The sequence below is a fragment of the Astyanax mexicanus genome, chromosome 19, assembly GCF_023375975.1.
Source record: "Astyanax mexicanus isolate ESR-SI-001 chromosome 19, AstMex3_surface, whole genome shotgun sequence".
In the NCBI taxonomy this organism is placed as follows: Eukaryota; Metazoa; Chordata; class Actinopteri; order Characiformes; family Acestrorhamphidae; genus Astyanax; species Astyanax mexicanus.
In genome coordinates this window covers 25,339,104-25,353,071 of record NC_064426.1, presented here as the reverse complement: position 1 = coordinate 25,353,071, position 13,968 = coordinate 25,339,104, and the positions used below count along the sequence as shown (strand labels likewise).

The following is a 13,968-nucleotide window of genomic DNA, read 5'->3' as shown; positions in this document are numbered from 1 at the left end:
TAGCAGAAGGTCATCTTCAGTGATGAGTCTCTTTGGTGGAGACGACCAAGACTAAGAGTCATGCACTTTAACAGGTCAAACATTATGTTAAATAGGTCCTGCAAACATGGGCCTCCCTTTTCTGAATGCACACTCCAGTGCACCATTGCAACAGGACAGTGCTCGTCCACATACTGCTGCCGCCATCTCACACAGATACTACGCCATTGCCAGGCACATCACCAGACCTGATTTCTGATTGAAAATGTGAGGGGTGCTATTTGACGCTCTATCCACATTTCAGCCCTATTGCAAAATCTGCAGGACTGAAAAACATAGAATAGCGCAGGAACCATTAGGAACCTCTACAACCCTGAACATGCTGAAACATCTGCAATGTTGCGTTAAACATGTGTTACACACTACTGCTGTATGTGTTGCTCAATAAATATGACCTTAAATGATTTATTGCTCCTGGTAACATTCATCTTTCTTCCGAATCGAACTGCAATCCAACACTTGCGTCTGGATGCAATCATGTTTGCATCTATTGCTTTGCAGCACCCTGCAGCTTTCAATTAGCACTTCAACTACTTGAAAAGTGATTTAAATGAGCTAAACATTGGCAGCACTTCAGCCTAAGTCTTTGTATGAGCAACAGCATTTCTGAGGCCAAAACTGTGGAAGAAGAAGCTTCTCGGAAAGTTTTGAAAAGGTTTTATTTAACACATGAACACTGTCTCAGATGTCCTGTGCATGTGTTTGTGCTGTGTTTGCAGGCGTGCTGGATGATGAAGACGTGCGTGTGATGATGCAGGGATCCAACATAGTGAAGGTCCGCTCTCAGCGCTGGCAGAAACACCGGGGCTTCAAACTTTTGGAGGACTGTGTGACTGTGTGGTGTGAGTCCAGCAAGACCTCCCACAAAGCCAAGAGACGCCAGAGCTGTGAGTTTCTTCCTTTTCTTTTTTCCTTCCTTCTTTCTTTCTTTCTTTCTTTCTTTCTTTCTTTCTTTCTTTCTTTCTTTCTTTCTTTCTCTCTCTCTCTCTCTCTCTCTCTCTCTTTCCTATTCACACACACTTTAAATATTTCATTTGGTGCCACATGAGTGCTGCTACAGCTATGCAAAGTACATTGTAAGGCAGAGCTATATTGTAAAAAATATATATTCTTGATATTTTTTAAAAAATATGAGCAATTCTTGATTACAGTTTTTAGTTTTTACATAACTAAAGCATCATTTAAAGTGATGCTCAAGCTATTGTTCTTTGACATTTCATTTCTATTTTTTTATGAATACTAAGCAGATCCCTTCATCCTTACAGCTTTTATATTAAACATTGTGCAAACATAAACTTGTTATATGACCTTGTTAAATCCTTGTATTTCAGTTAAGGAAAAGTGTGAAATAAGTCACTGCCACATAAGAGGTCTGACAAGCACAAAAATTTCTACCGTACTTTTTATACACAAGGCACACCGGATTATAAGGCATATTTTAAGACACTTCATAAGGAATTTCTAATTCAGCAGGTCCCGCCACTGGGTGGTGGTGGGGTAGTTAAGTAAAGCTAAGCAAAGTAAACAAAACTGTAATAAAAAAGACTTTCTTTTATAAAGTCCAACTAGCACTGGATGTTAATCTACACAGATTTTTCTTTTGAAAACCGTTTATTTGTGTGAGTAAAGCGCTTCTGTTTATATATAGTAAGCTTAGATTACCAAATTTATCCAGCACTAAGGCTGGTGCATTAGTGGCTAACCACTAGTGGCCGATAATACTCATCGATAATACTCATACTGCTCCAGCAGTGCTATCCAGGGTTAGAAGCAGGCTACAGGCTGATAATACTCACCTCTGAACGAGGAAATAGCAGTTAATAGAGGCTAATGCTAATGCTACTCCAGTCCCAGTGCTGAAGAACTAAACTGAAACTCCTGTATAATGCTTCACTTCAGCGGAGTGGCTTTACTGCTTCTTACAACCTGACTGCTACACTCTAAGAAAAATGAGTACAGATTTGTACTTAAAAGAGTACAAAGCTTGTCGCTGGGGCTGTACCTTATATTGAAGTACAAAAAAGTACCTTTCAGTGAAAGTACTTTTTTGTACCCATGTTTTTTTGTGCCAATAAAGATTATAAACATTATAAACATTATCATCAACTGAATATGTGTCAAAAACTTAATGATCCAAAATTGCCTTGCTTTTAAATAAAAAATGTATAATTAAAATATATATATTGTTTTTTAGTACAGTGACACAGAATACTGAATGTACCTTTTGGCCGAATAAATGGTACAATTTTGTACTTATTGCTGTTAGGAATTATTTTGTACTTCAGAGGGAACAAATCTGACCCTGTAAAGACCAATATTGTACCTTTGAGGGTACAATAATAAAGAGTGTACCCTTGAGTACAAAAAAGTACTCATATTGTACCTCTGATTTTAGAGTGTATAATTCATACATTAGAGGCACTGGATTCAAAAGATTTTTGGTAAAAGAGCTTTATTAACAACAGAGCTATTAAAAACAGTTACACATACGAAAATTGCTGTACCACACTGGGAGAATCAAACTGGGTGCAACCAAAGAAAGGAACAGAACAAAATATAACATAACATACTTCCCTACACTCAGTTACAAAAGAGAACCAAAACAAAAGCTAACTACACTAAATGTCCCTGACCCATAACCAACATACATTAGGTTGTGCATTTGCCCTCTAATAACCAGAGTAGAGACCTCATTATTTAAAACAAATTTAGGGAACATGCCGGTAAAATAACTGAGTAGCACTAACAGAAGAGATTTTGAGATCAAACTAAAACCACAGCACATGGTGTGACAACTGTGCTCCTTCTCTTGCTCACTGGCAGCAGTAAATGCAGTATACACAGTATATAGCAGTATACACAGAAGTATAAACGTTCTCTGCTGCATAGCACACTCTCACTCGGTACGCGTAAGCTAGCCTGTAGGTTCAACGCAGAATAGGGCTGCGGACGTAAAAAAAGGCCTCCACATGGCTTGTGGATGCGAGATGTACTCGCAGCACAGACAGTCTATAGAAACGGTAATTTAAAGAAATATAAAAACAGTAACTAACTGGAACTGCACTGTGTTTATAAACGAACTAAAACGAATTGAAATTACAGATAGAATACCCTTCGTTTTCGTGTTTGTTAATTTATTTATAAACGCTGTTTCCACTCGAGCAGTTCTAGGCGGTGTTGTGCGAAATCCTTCTCTTCGCTCGCCGGGCCAAAGTGCGGCACGGTGGAGTAGCTGCGCTCAGTCGCTTTTGCCGTGGTGCAGTAGCCGCGCTCAGTCGCTTGCTGGTCCGGAGTAGCCACGCTCAGTCACTCACCGGGCCAAATTGCGGCACGGTGGATTAGCCGCGCTCAGTCGCTCGTCGGTCCGGAGTGCGCCATGGTGGAGTAGCCGCGCTCAGTCGCTTGTCGGTCCGGAGTGCGCCACGGTGGAGTAGCTGCGCTCAGTCGCTTTCCGGGCCAAAGGGCGCCACGGTGGAGTAGCCGCGCTCAGTCGCTCGTCGGTCCGGAGTGCGCCGCGAGGAGGTCGTGGTGGAGGGCGCTTCAGTCGTTCGCCTGACCGGCGTGCGCCGCGGGGATATCGCGGTGGAGTAGCACGCGAGTTGGGGCAGGGCTGGTGACGTCACACCTTGCATTATTTAATATCGCGATATTATCGCCGAAAAAAAAACGATGTGATATGTCAAATTTTTCCGATAAGGTGCAGCCCTAACGCAGAAGTATAAATTGGCTTTGGATGCAAGTAGGAGAGAGCTGCTCTGTCATCACCTTGTAGTCAACCAGTCTACAGTCTAGCCAGTGGGTCTAAATGAGCAGTGGGGTGATATGTGCACGTTTTGGCTGGTTAAAGACCAGACACACAGGACACTTTTTTTTTTTTTACGTTGGATCAGTCCATCTCAGATGAGCTCAGGCTCAGAGAAGCCAGCAGCATTTCTTTGCATGGCAGAATTTTAAGGTCTGTTAGAATTAGTTTAAAAACCCAGGTTTAAAAATGGATAAAGCTCTCAGTCTGGGCCTCCTAATCTAACTATTTTTGTTAGCTTATTATAACAATTTCTTATAATGGCTAATAATGGGCGGTAAATAAAAAGGGATCAGAATATACTGCGTGTAAGAAAATGAGAGACTAGAGTTGTGTGGTAAAGTTCCTGATTCACTCTCTGAGGCAAGAATTAGCAATCCTTTGTTGTTGGTTGAAATCTGGCATTGTACAGTAACGGAAACTGAAACTTCCTCACTTATCAGATGGAGGCGCTATAGCCCCGCCCCCAAGCATAGCTCCAGATAGAGGAGATACACACACCCCCACCTCCCACTCCCCTAAATACAAGTTCCACAGCAGTTGTTACGTAAATAAACATCTTACAACCACACCTTTCCCACTCGTTCCACTGTACGTCTTCTGAAGTTCACACACATTGTTCTTTACCTGGAACTGTTTATGGCTCACATCAGATCTCCAGGCAGGATGGAAACTAACCAGGAGACAAATGACACTATGGAAATGTAATTAACATAAAAGTTCTTTCAATTTCAGTTAAGTAAGACTGCAGAAAACATGGTGATGAGAAAATTAGACATGGAGAACGCTCAATAAATTTATAATAACTTTATAATAGAACAAAATCAATTTACTAGAATAGATTTCATCATCTGAATAAGGGAGCGGTATATGTATACCACTTGGTACAAGTTTAAATGTGTAACAAAGATAAACACAACCCCGGGGACTTTTATTATGCTTTCTCATTCGATGAGAGGGGTAATTTCTGCACAGTTTTCAAAATTAATTTTGTTGGGCCTGTAGGATGTTCTTAACAGATATAATACAGTTGTTTGAAAGTTAGAAAAAATAAAAGTTAAAAAAAAGAATACATTTAAAACAAGTTAATTAATAACAAAAAACAAATAAACAAAAAAAAAATATTAACCCTCTATGGCACAGGGTTGCCCTCAGGCAACAAACCAAAATTTTTGGTTATTACATCTTTCTATACCATACCATATTTATTTATTGATTTACTTATTTACATATTTATTTGTCTTTAATATAATGTTACATGACATATCTACGTCCAATACATTGAGGGGTACAAAAGCTTCATGGATAAAAATACAGCTCTGGAAAAAAATAAGAGTCCACTTTAGTTTCTGATTTTGTTATTTATAGGTATATGTTTTAAGTAAAATAAACATTGTTGTTTTATTCTATAAACATAACCCTTCATTAATACTTAATAAAGTGTTAAATTTAATTAGGACCTAAGCCAAAAATTAGATCTCTAAAATAAGAGATCTCCAAAGCTATTCCTAGAAAGCTTTCATTCAAAAAACTTACTCAAACGTTTATGCATTAGGAGGAGTTTTTTAGGAATGTTACGCTTCCACTTAGGATATATTTAAACACACACAGAAAAGACCAGGGAAACACTATTGCTGATTATGAAAGAAGCATGCAGGTCTTCTAGTTCCTCTGTGTGATTCGCACTCGCCGTAGTCGTACGCCAATCAGTCGAATGGCTTGTTTCTCAGTTCCTAATGCCTTAGAGCTTCATAATTTTGTGTCAGATTTAGTTCAGAATTATGTTAATCTGTTCATTTGTCTATAAACACAAACATAAACACCTCACGGTTTTTAACTCGCACAAGTGGTTGAGGTCAATGACTCTCAAACCTATTTACTAATAATTTCCATTTTTCTATTCTATTTTTTTAATGCAAGTTGAAAATTCTATTTTTAAAGATTTTATAGGTTTTACAGTTCACATAACCAAGAATTTTTTATGGCTTATATAGTATTATATATATTTATTTTGTAATAGATTTTTATTGAATACAGTAAGCCTAATATGTTACCTGTTTTGTGCTTCTTTGTTGTATAACTGTAATACCAAAGGTGGAAATGCAAACTGTAGGGCAAATTTTAAATGGTAGGCACTAAATAACAAAGCAAAATAAACTAGATTACAGAAATGAGCTGAATTATGTGAATTAATTTTCAATTACCATATTTTTTGCACTGTAAGACACACCAAAGACGCACTATTATAATTATATTATATTATATTATATAAACATTTATTTTCTGGTCTATTTTCATACAAAAGGCGCACCGGATTATGAGGTGCATTATACGACACTAGTAAGCAACAGGGGTGTCAGCATGTTTTCCTTCTATTTTAGCAGCTCTTGCCACTGGGTGGAGAGACCTGTTAAACTAAGCTAAGTAAACAAAACAAACAAAACTGTAATTCTTGAAAAAAAATTCCTTTTAAAGTCAAACGAGTGCTGGATGTTAATCTACACAGATTTCTCTTCTGAAAACCTGGCTGAGTAAATCGCTTCCGTTTATTTACAGTAAGCTCTCCAGATTTCCAATAAAGCTGGGTGCACCAGCATTAGCATTAGCTTTTAACCGTTAGCGCTAGCCGTGGTTAGCAGCTAATGCTGCCTGACAGCACTACACTGAGAAACCCTAAGTGTTCTAATAAGCCAGGGCGATATTAGCTAGTGGTTTGTCCCACATAGCGTGTTTTAACACATTAAACACACAGACTAAAGTCTGTGTAAACTAAAGTTAGCAGCAGGCTAAAGGCCGATAATAAAGAGCTAGCACTTAGCACGTTTAACGGCTTATGCTAGTACTACTCCACTCTCGAGTCTCAGTACTGGAGAACTAAACTAAACTCCTGTATAAAGCTGTACTTCAGTGGAGTGGCTTTACTTTTTTTACAACCTGACTGGAAAATTCATACATAAAGCACACTGTTGATTTTTGGGAAAATTAAAGGATTTTAAGTTTGCTTTTATCCAACTGTAATATATGGAGTTCATTATTAATTATCATAACATGTTGGATTATTGATTGTCTGGTGAAATTTGTTTGTTTTTTCAATGGTACTGCTGGTGCATTTCAAAATATTGTGATACGTACTTAAGTAAAAATGCCTTTAAATCCCATAATACAATATTTTGTCCAGATTGCCAGTCCTTAAAGATAAGATTTAAATGTGTTAAATCATTTTATTACTTTATCATAGCAAATTAAATTATACAGCAGTGTCAGAGACAGAGAGGTACTTGTATTGCCTTTGCTTGGGACCTATAATTCAGTAGTAATAGCCCACACAGTGCGCTCACTGACACACACACACAAACACACCCACACACACACTTTGGATGTGTTTCAAACAGCTATAAAAACTCCACAGGAGAGATGCTTGAATGAGAGAACAAGTTTTTATTGTTATAAACTGAACTCCCTCTCCATTCACTGTTTGAACAGGTGGAAACACAGCAGCCAGAATCTGTTTTCATTCTTTTGCAGACACACCTTCACCATGCCTATCCCTGATCGCTGTGTATACAATCACTGCTGTGTGCTGCTGACACAGTTAAAGCTGGTAGAAGACCTTGTTGTTCAGAGACTATTAAACAAACAATATGTACTAAAAGAAAGTGTAAAAAGTGTGTAAAATGCCCACTGTAGTCCAAATTCAGAACACTGGAAAGACTTGTCTGAAAAATACCTTCCTCTTATACCCTCCTCCAACATATAATCACATTCATATAGCTACATTGAGTCAATATAGAGTCAGACCTGTTTATGTTGTCTATTTCTGTTATGCTGGTTTTTGCCAAGGTAGGTTTGCCTCTGTTTTGACTGATAGGAGTTCACCATAGTCTGCACTAGTCTGGATCACTTTACCCATCTCAAATCCTGGCCTTAATAACCCAGCTGCAAAGAAACACTGAGTATGAATGCTAGACCTCGAATGTTGAAATGAGTTAAAGTGCCCATCTCTACCAGGGGTTGTAATTCAATGTACCAATGTACGTCTGTCTTGTAGTCCTTCTGAGCTCTAAACTACTTTTATACCATCTTGTCATTAAGTTTTTCAAAAGGATGCCAAAGCTGTGTTTGTATTCTATTGTGTTCCATACCTGGCAGCACGGTATGTAGATAAATAGGACTAGGAAATGGGCAGTGGGTGGGATCAAAGGCAAACAAACACAAATTTCAACTCCATAACAGACAATTCAAAGCACTTCTGCTGGCAAAAGATGCTAATGCTTAAACTTAGCATGTTTTAGCCACTGATGACACATATTGACCATTTTTTTAGTTAATACAGAAAATAGAATACATGCTGGTTCTTTAAGTGCAGTGAATCAGCCTCGGAAAAACCTGCTACCTCTCCACTTTGTGGCGAGTGAGGGGCGGAGAGTTGGCGTTACACAGTGACACAGCACTGGATCATGTTGAGAAGAGCCTTTTATTTACTTCACGTACAGAAAAGGTCAGGAATTTGTTGCTCAAACCAAAAAGAGCAAAAGCTGTGAAGGCTATGTTTAAGTGCACTTGAACGTGTTTACATGTGCACCTGCATTTTGTGTGCATGTGTGTGTTTGTGTGTGTTTAAACTTGCATGTCTTTGAGCATTCTTAGGCCTGTGTTTCATTTATACCTGCACTTTTCCTTTGAGCCACTTGTTGGGCCTTTGTAAACATGAACACCTACACTCCAGTTCACATGACTCACATGATACTACATCTTCTCCAGAGGTGGCACAAAAACTCTCTACAACCCTACAAGATCAGAACAAAGTAGAAACTTTATGAAAAATGCAAAAAATAAATTGTTGGTTACAACTATTTAGACTTTTTTTAATTACAGACAGTAAGAACCCAAGATATTTTATATTAAGGTAACAAATGGCACTTAAAACAAAAGCCTTGAACACTAATGTATACCCTGGGATGCTCATTGCTATCTTACACCCTCCCAACAGCATATTTTCACTACTTGTGTCTACGTCTTTTAAATAACAAAGGCAATTGCGGATATACACTGCCTGGCCAAGAAAAAAACATAATTTTCACACAGGGATTCTTCACCATAGAGTCCAGAGCTAACCCCATTAGGAATCTTTGGGATGTTCTGGAGAAGGCTTTAAGTAGCGGTCAGACTCTACTATCATCAATGCTGCAAGATATTGGTAAAAAAATTGATTAGAAACTAGACTGACGTGAACAGTGAGACATTTATTGCTATCTTGGCAGAGAATTATCAACACAGGAGCATCCCCAATGCACTTACACCCCTGCTTGTTATGCACACATAAACACACAGCAGCGCACAAACTATCGGTTGACGAATTGCTTATAGATCACTAAAATAGGGCCCCTTATGTTAACCATGTCCAGACGCTGTGTCAACATCTCTGTGCATATGTTTAAGGCACATCCATGCAATTTTTAACAAGACCGCAAAACTGCATAACAAACTCATTGCAAAGAAGAGGGTATGAGTATGTTTAATGTGATTTTCCATCATGCAAACAGTGATGTTTAACAGTTTTATAAAAGTGTCCAAATAATCTTAAGCAATAGTTTGACAAAGAATCACAGTTAGCCATGTTTCATCATGGCTAAAGATCGAACACCCGTTTTTTTTCTCAATTTCCATTGTGAGTTTTCATTAGTGAGTAAAATTATCATCATCCTCCCTAACTGAACTTAATTTCACCTTATTTGAAGGAAATGAGAATTAAATTGTGACGTGTGAATACTTGGGAAAGAATGTATCACTGAACAGTGAAAAGGTCAAACTCCTCATCATGACTGACCAGCCAGGGCAGTGTTTTTGGCTGACCCTGATTGTCTTTTAACTCAAATTCTCATGGAGCTCAAAATGGAAACACTAGATAGGGCCACATAAATTAATAATTTATACGTGAATACTTTAGCTTTCTGACTGTTGCTTCTATTATTTTTTGTGGTGGTTAAATGTGTTCTGCGCTGTTTACTGCTTTGTTGTTAGCCAGGTGTTTACTCTGCTGGGTTGCTGTGCCGATATCTACTCACTGTATGGCACAGCCACACACACTTGTGAAATGCATTAATGCTTACTTAATCCTACTACTGCCACCACAGTGAATCTTTTAGAATTGGGTTGAATGATGTACTTTCAAGAGCTTTTGGTTTTGCTTTCACAAACTGGTACAGTACAGAAAGGCACTGCACAAAATAAAACCACAACTGCACAATCAGGACTCTCACAGTCTAATTTTTCCTCTCACACACTCACATACTTACACAGCCACACACACTTGTGAAATGCATTAATGCTTATTTAATCCTATTACTGCCACCACAGTGAATCTTTTAGAATTGGGTTGAATGATGTACTTTCAAGAGGGGTATCTGGTTTGTGACCTCCCCTACAATGCAAGTTAGTTTTACACATTCTATGAATATGAATATGCAAGTTTGAGTCAGAAATGGAAAACAAAACAAATGCCAGACTGTAAAGGAGTCTGCAGCCATGCTCCTGCTCTTTAGTTTTATGTAGCTGTTGAACATGCTGCAGCTTTCTGTGACCAAAAAGTCCCTACAATGAGACTTACAAGAAGCTGCTGTAATCCTTGACTTGCAAATATCAGGTCAGCTTTGGCTAATTAAGCAAAACATATCAATTTTCGCCTACATAGTGTATTGCTACTCAAGATGTTCTCATTATAAACATTGTGGGAAGTGTTATTTGTCTACTCGACCTTTGCAACCACTAATCTGACCAGTGTCTGTCACACTCAGTGGAAATAATTAGGCTTTAATCCGCTCAGAGAGCCAAAAAAAAAAAAAAAAAAAGAATTCCTGATGTGAGACTTTTAGGTTGCCTCAGTGGAGCAAAGGAATGCTGTGGCACCATTCAGAGCTTTCTCACCCACAGCTTTTAGACAGTGCTGCAGACAGAATCTGACAACAGCTTTTGGTTTTGCTTTCACAAACTGGTACAGTACAGAAAGGCACTGCACAAAATAAAACCACAACTGCACAATCAGGACTCTCACAGTCTAATTTTTCCTCTCACACACTCACATACTTACACAGCCACACACACTTGTGAAATGCATTAATGCTTATTTAATCCTATTACTGCCACCACAGTGAATCTTTTAGAATTGAACAAAGTAGGCTCCGAGTGGTCAAGGTCAGGAGATCGCTGGTTTGAATTCCGGTCATGTAGCTTGCCATCAGCTGCTGGAGTCTGAGAGACCACAATTGACCATGCTCTCTCTGGGTGGGTAGATCACATCAATCTCTATGTAATGTTGGTCAGCACAGGCTTCTTGCTTCAGCAAAGACCATCAATGACTATATGATGAAACTGGCTTTCACCAGGACTGCCCCAGGAAAGGAAGACCAAGAGTTACCTCTGTTGCACAGGATAAGTTCATCAGAATCCCAGGCACCCCAGATAAGAGCCACCTTAATTCTTCACAGAGTATTTTGGTTTGTTTAACAGTTTTAAGTTACTACATGATTCCTCATGTGCTTATTCATAGTCTGACTGACTTTAGTATTCGTTAGTATTTATTTACAATGTGGGAAAAACAATAAAATATAAAAACTACTTGGTACCCAATACTCTACTTAGCTGACAGACAAGGTTAAAGGGTGCAAAACCTGGCCTGTCTAAACGGACTGCAATACTTTCCCAACGCTCCTCCATGGCAACACAACAAACCTCACAGAGCATGCTCTGGAATTGTCACATGGCCTCTCGGATGGTGCAGTTCTAATTTTAATACCCTGCATTCGTAAGTCCTTTGAGAATTCGTGTGAAACGAGGTCAGTGCCAAATAGTTCAGACTCGCCTAAAACAGTATTAAATGATGCAGAGTATTCATTTCATGACGCAGCTCATGGAGAACTGATTCAGCACAGGTCTGACCAGATCCAGCCAGATCCTCCCAGCTGCTTCAGACTGTTATCTAGCACTGCTTAATAACAGCCACTGAGACTCACCTGTCAGAGCTCTAAATCTCCTCTACACTACAGAAACTGAGACCTAATCCAGTGCTAGGTTGACCTAAAGGCATTGTTGCCATGTGGGTCAGCCAGACCTGACTCTTTTTGTACCAGTTTTCTCCAGTTTTCAAGTTTTTAGAGTCTTTCAAAGGTTTAGGTATTAAACAGTATTCACTGCTCTCTGGCTTACTCTGTAATTTCTCTAAAGAAAAGAGTTTTAGTTTTAATATTTTCAGTGCTTCTGTGTATTTTTCTAGTTATATTGATGGAAGTGTGAATGTGCTGTGTGTAAGTGTGTAAATACTGCAATAGACAGTGCAGTAACACTGTCTGTTCCAGTACTGATTTACAACAGGCGAATGGTTTTGGATCCATTTCCATTTCTACAGACCAGCTGTAAGATGTTAACCAGTGACTTGTTTCCTATTTGTGTTTTGGTTTACAGAATATTCTTTTTTTCACGTTCTTGTTTTTTACAATACATATTCTTTTCCTTTTTTACAATATACATTTTATCAGCTTTAGTTAGCCCTGGCGGTTTTTTGCTAAGTTTTATAACATTTACATTTACTGGATTTTGTACCATTTCATATAACTTACTGAACCTGAAGAGCTTAAATGGCAAAAAATAAACTGAAAAAAACTGGGCGTGTTTTTAAACTTTTGACCTGTTATGTATATAGAGTTTTTTCCAGTCAAAGAACATTGGTGCATTTGTTTTTTTTTAGTTTACTTGATTCTCCTTGTTTAGTTATGAAAAATACTAAAATTATTCTTTCAGATAAAGTAAAACCCTAAAGATTTTGCCACTATGAGCATGAGGTCGCAGGTTCAAACCCCCGCTCATGCAGCTTTGCCATCAGCTGTCGGTGCTCAGAGGGTGGATAGATGGCGCTCTCTCCCCACATCACTAAAAGGGTGATGTCCGCAGCACAGGGCGTCTGTGAGCTGATGTACTGGAACCGAGTTGCTGTGATATCCTCTAAGCGCGCTGGATACTCAGTAATGCAGCATCAGCAGCAGCTCGAAAAGAAGCGGTGACTGACTTCACATGTGTCGGAGGAAGCATGTGCTAGTCTTCACCCTCCTGGTGTGTTGGGGCATTACTAGTGATAGGGGGAGTCCTAATGAGGGTTGGGTAATTGACTGAGCAAAATTAGGGGAAAATTAAAAAAATATATAATAATAATAATAATAATAAGAAGAATAAAAAAAACCTTAAAGATTTTAGCAGTGTTAACAGTAAAACAAAACAAAAGAAGCAAACTTCTGCTTCTCACTTATTAACTGACCTCAAAGTTTAAAAAGAAGATACTGTTTATATGAGTTCTGCAGGTGTAGCACAGGGCTAATTAGACCTCTGCCACCTGTAGAACAGAGATTATGGCCTGTGTGCTGAGGGCTTTGCAGAAGCATGCTGAGGGCATGGCTGGCACAGTTGGCACCTCATTGAGCCACAGTCTGCAGCTGCCAAAACACGCACCCGCTCTGAGTATTAACACCCACTAACTCTTCAGGGAGCGCTCACAGGCATGCTGTAGTCAGCTGACTGTAAAAGCGAACTTGTCATGTGGTTAATATATATATAACACAAGTTAATTGTGTAATATTAACAATTATGTATAAATTAGTATGCAACTTAATGGATTTTTTTTGTACAATCCACACTATTACGTAAATGTCAGCAGTAAAAAAAACACTTTAGGAAAGCCATTACATTTTACTGAACATTGTAGTCTTTATGTACTAAAGCAAATAAGAAAAATGCACTCAGTTTATTTGTACAAAAAGTTCATGTTTCCTACTGGCTACTACCATTATTTATTTTCATAATATGTGTGCCCCTAACCCTCACCCCAACATCAGTGTGTAGTCATTCCCACCTGGGCTATCTGTTATTGCTTTCAGTTACATTTTTGTGTATTTGTTTACTGCCTGACCACATTTTATTTTATTTTTTTACTGTTAAATTTAACGTTATGCTGGATTTTTTTTCATGTGATTGAAGAATTGTCTGGCAGAAGTGAAGCAAGCCAATTTTATCCTGAATAAGAAACAAATTCATAAGCTAAACTCCCCTGAGTAAAAGTTACTCATACTGAGTGACCAATAAGA

At 38.5% G+C, this 13,968-nt stretch overlaps 1 protein-coding gene across 1 annotated transcript in view; it reads left to right on the top strand.

Moving 5' to 3' along the window:
* Window positions 1–13,968, top strand: part of plcd3a (phospholipase C, delta 3a) — a 52,088-nt gene that overhangs the window by 19,426 nt on the left and 18,694 nt on the right. Inside the window, exon 2 of the mRNA XM_007234478.4 lies at window positions 759–926. Within this exon, the coding sequence (XP_007234540.3) occupies window positions 759–926 (168 nt within the window). The remainder of the gene's footprint in view (window positions 1–758; window positions 927–13,968) is intronic.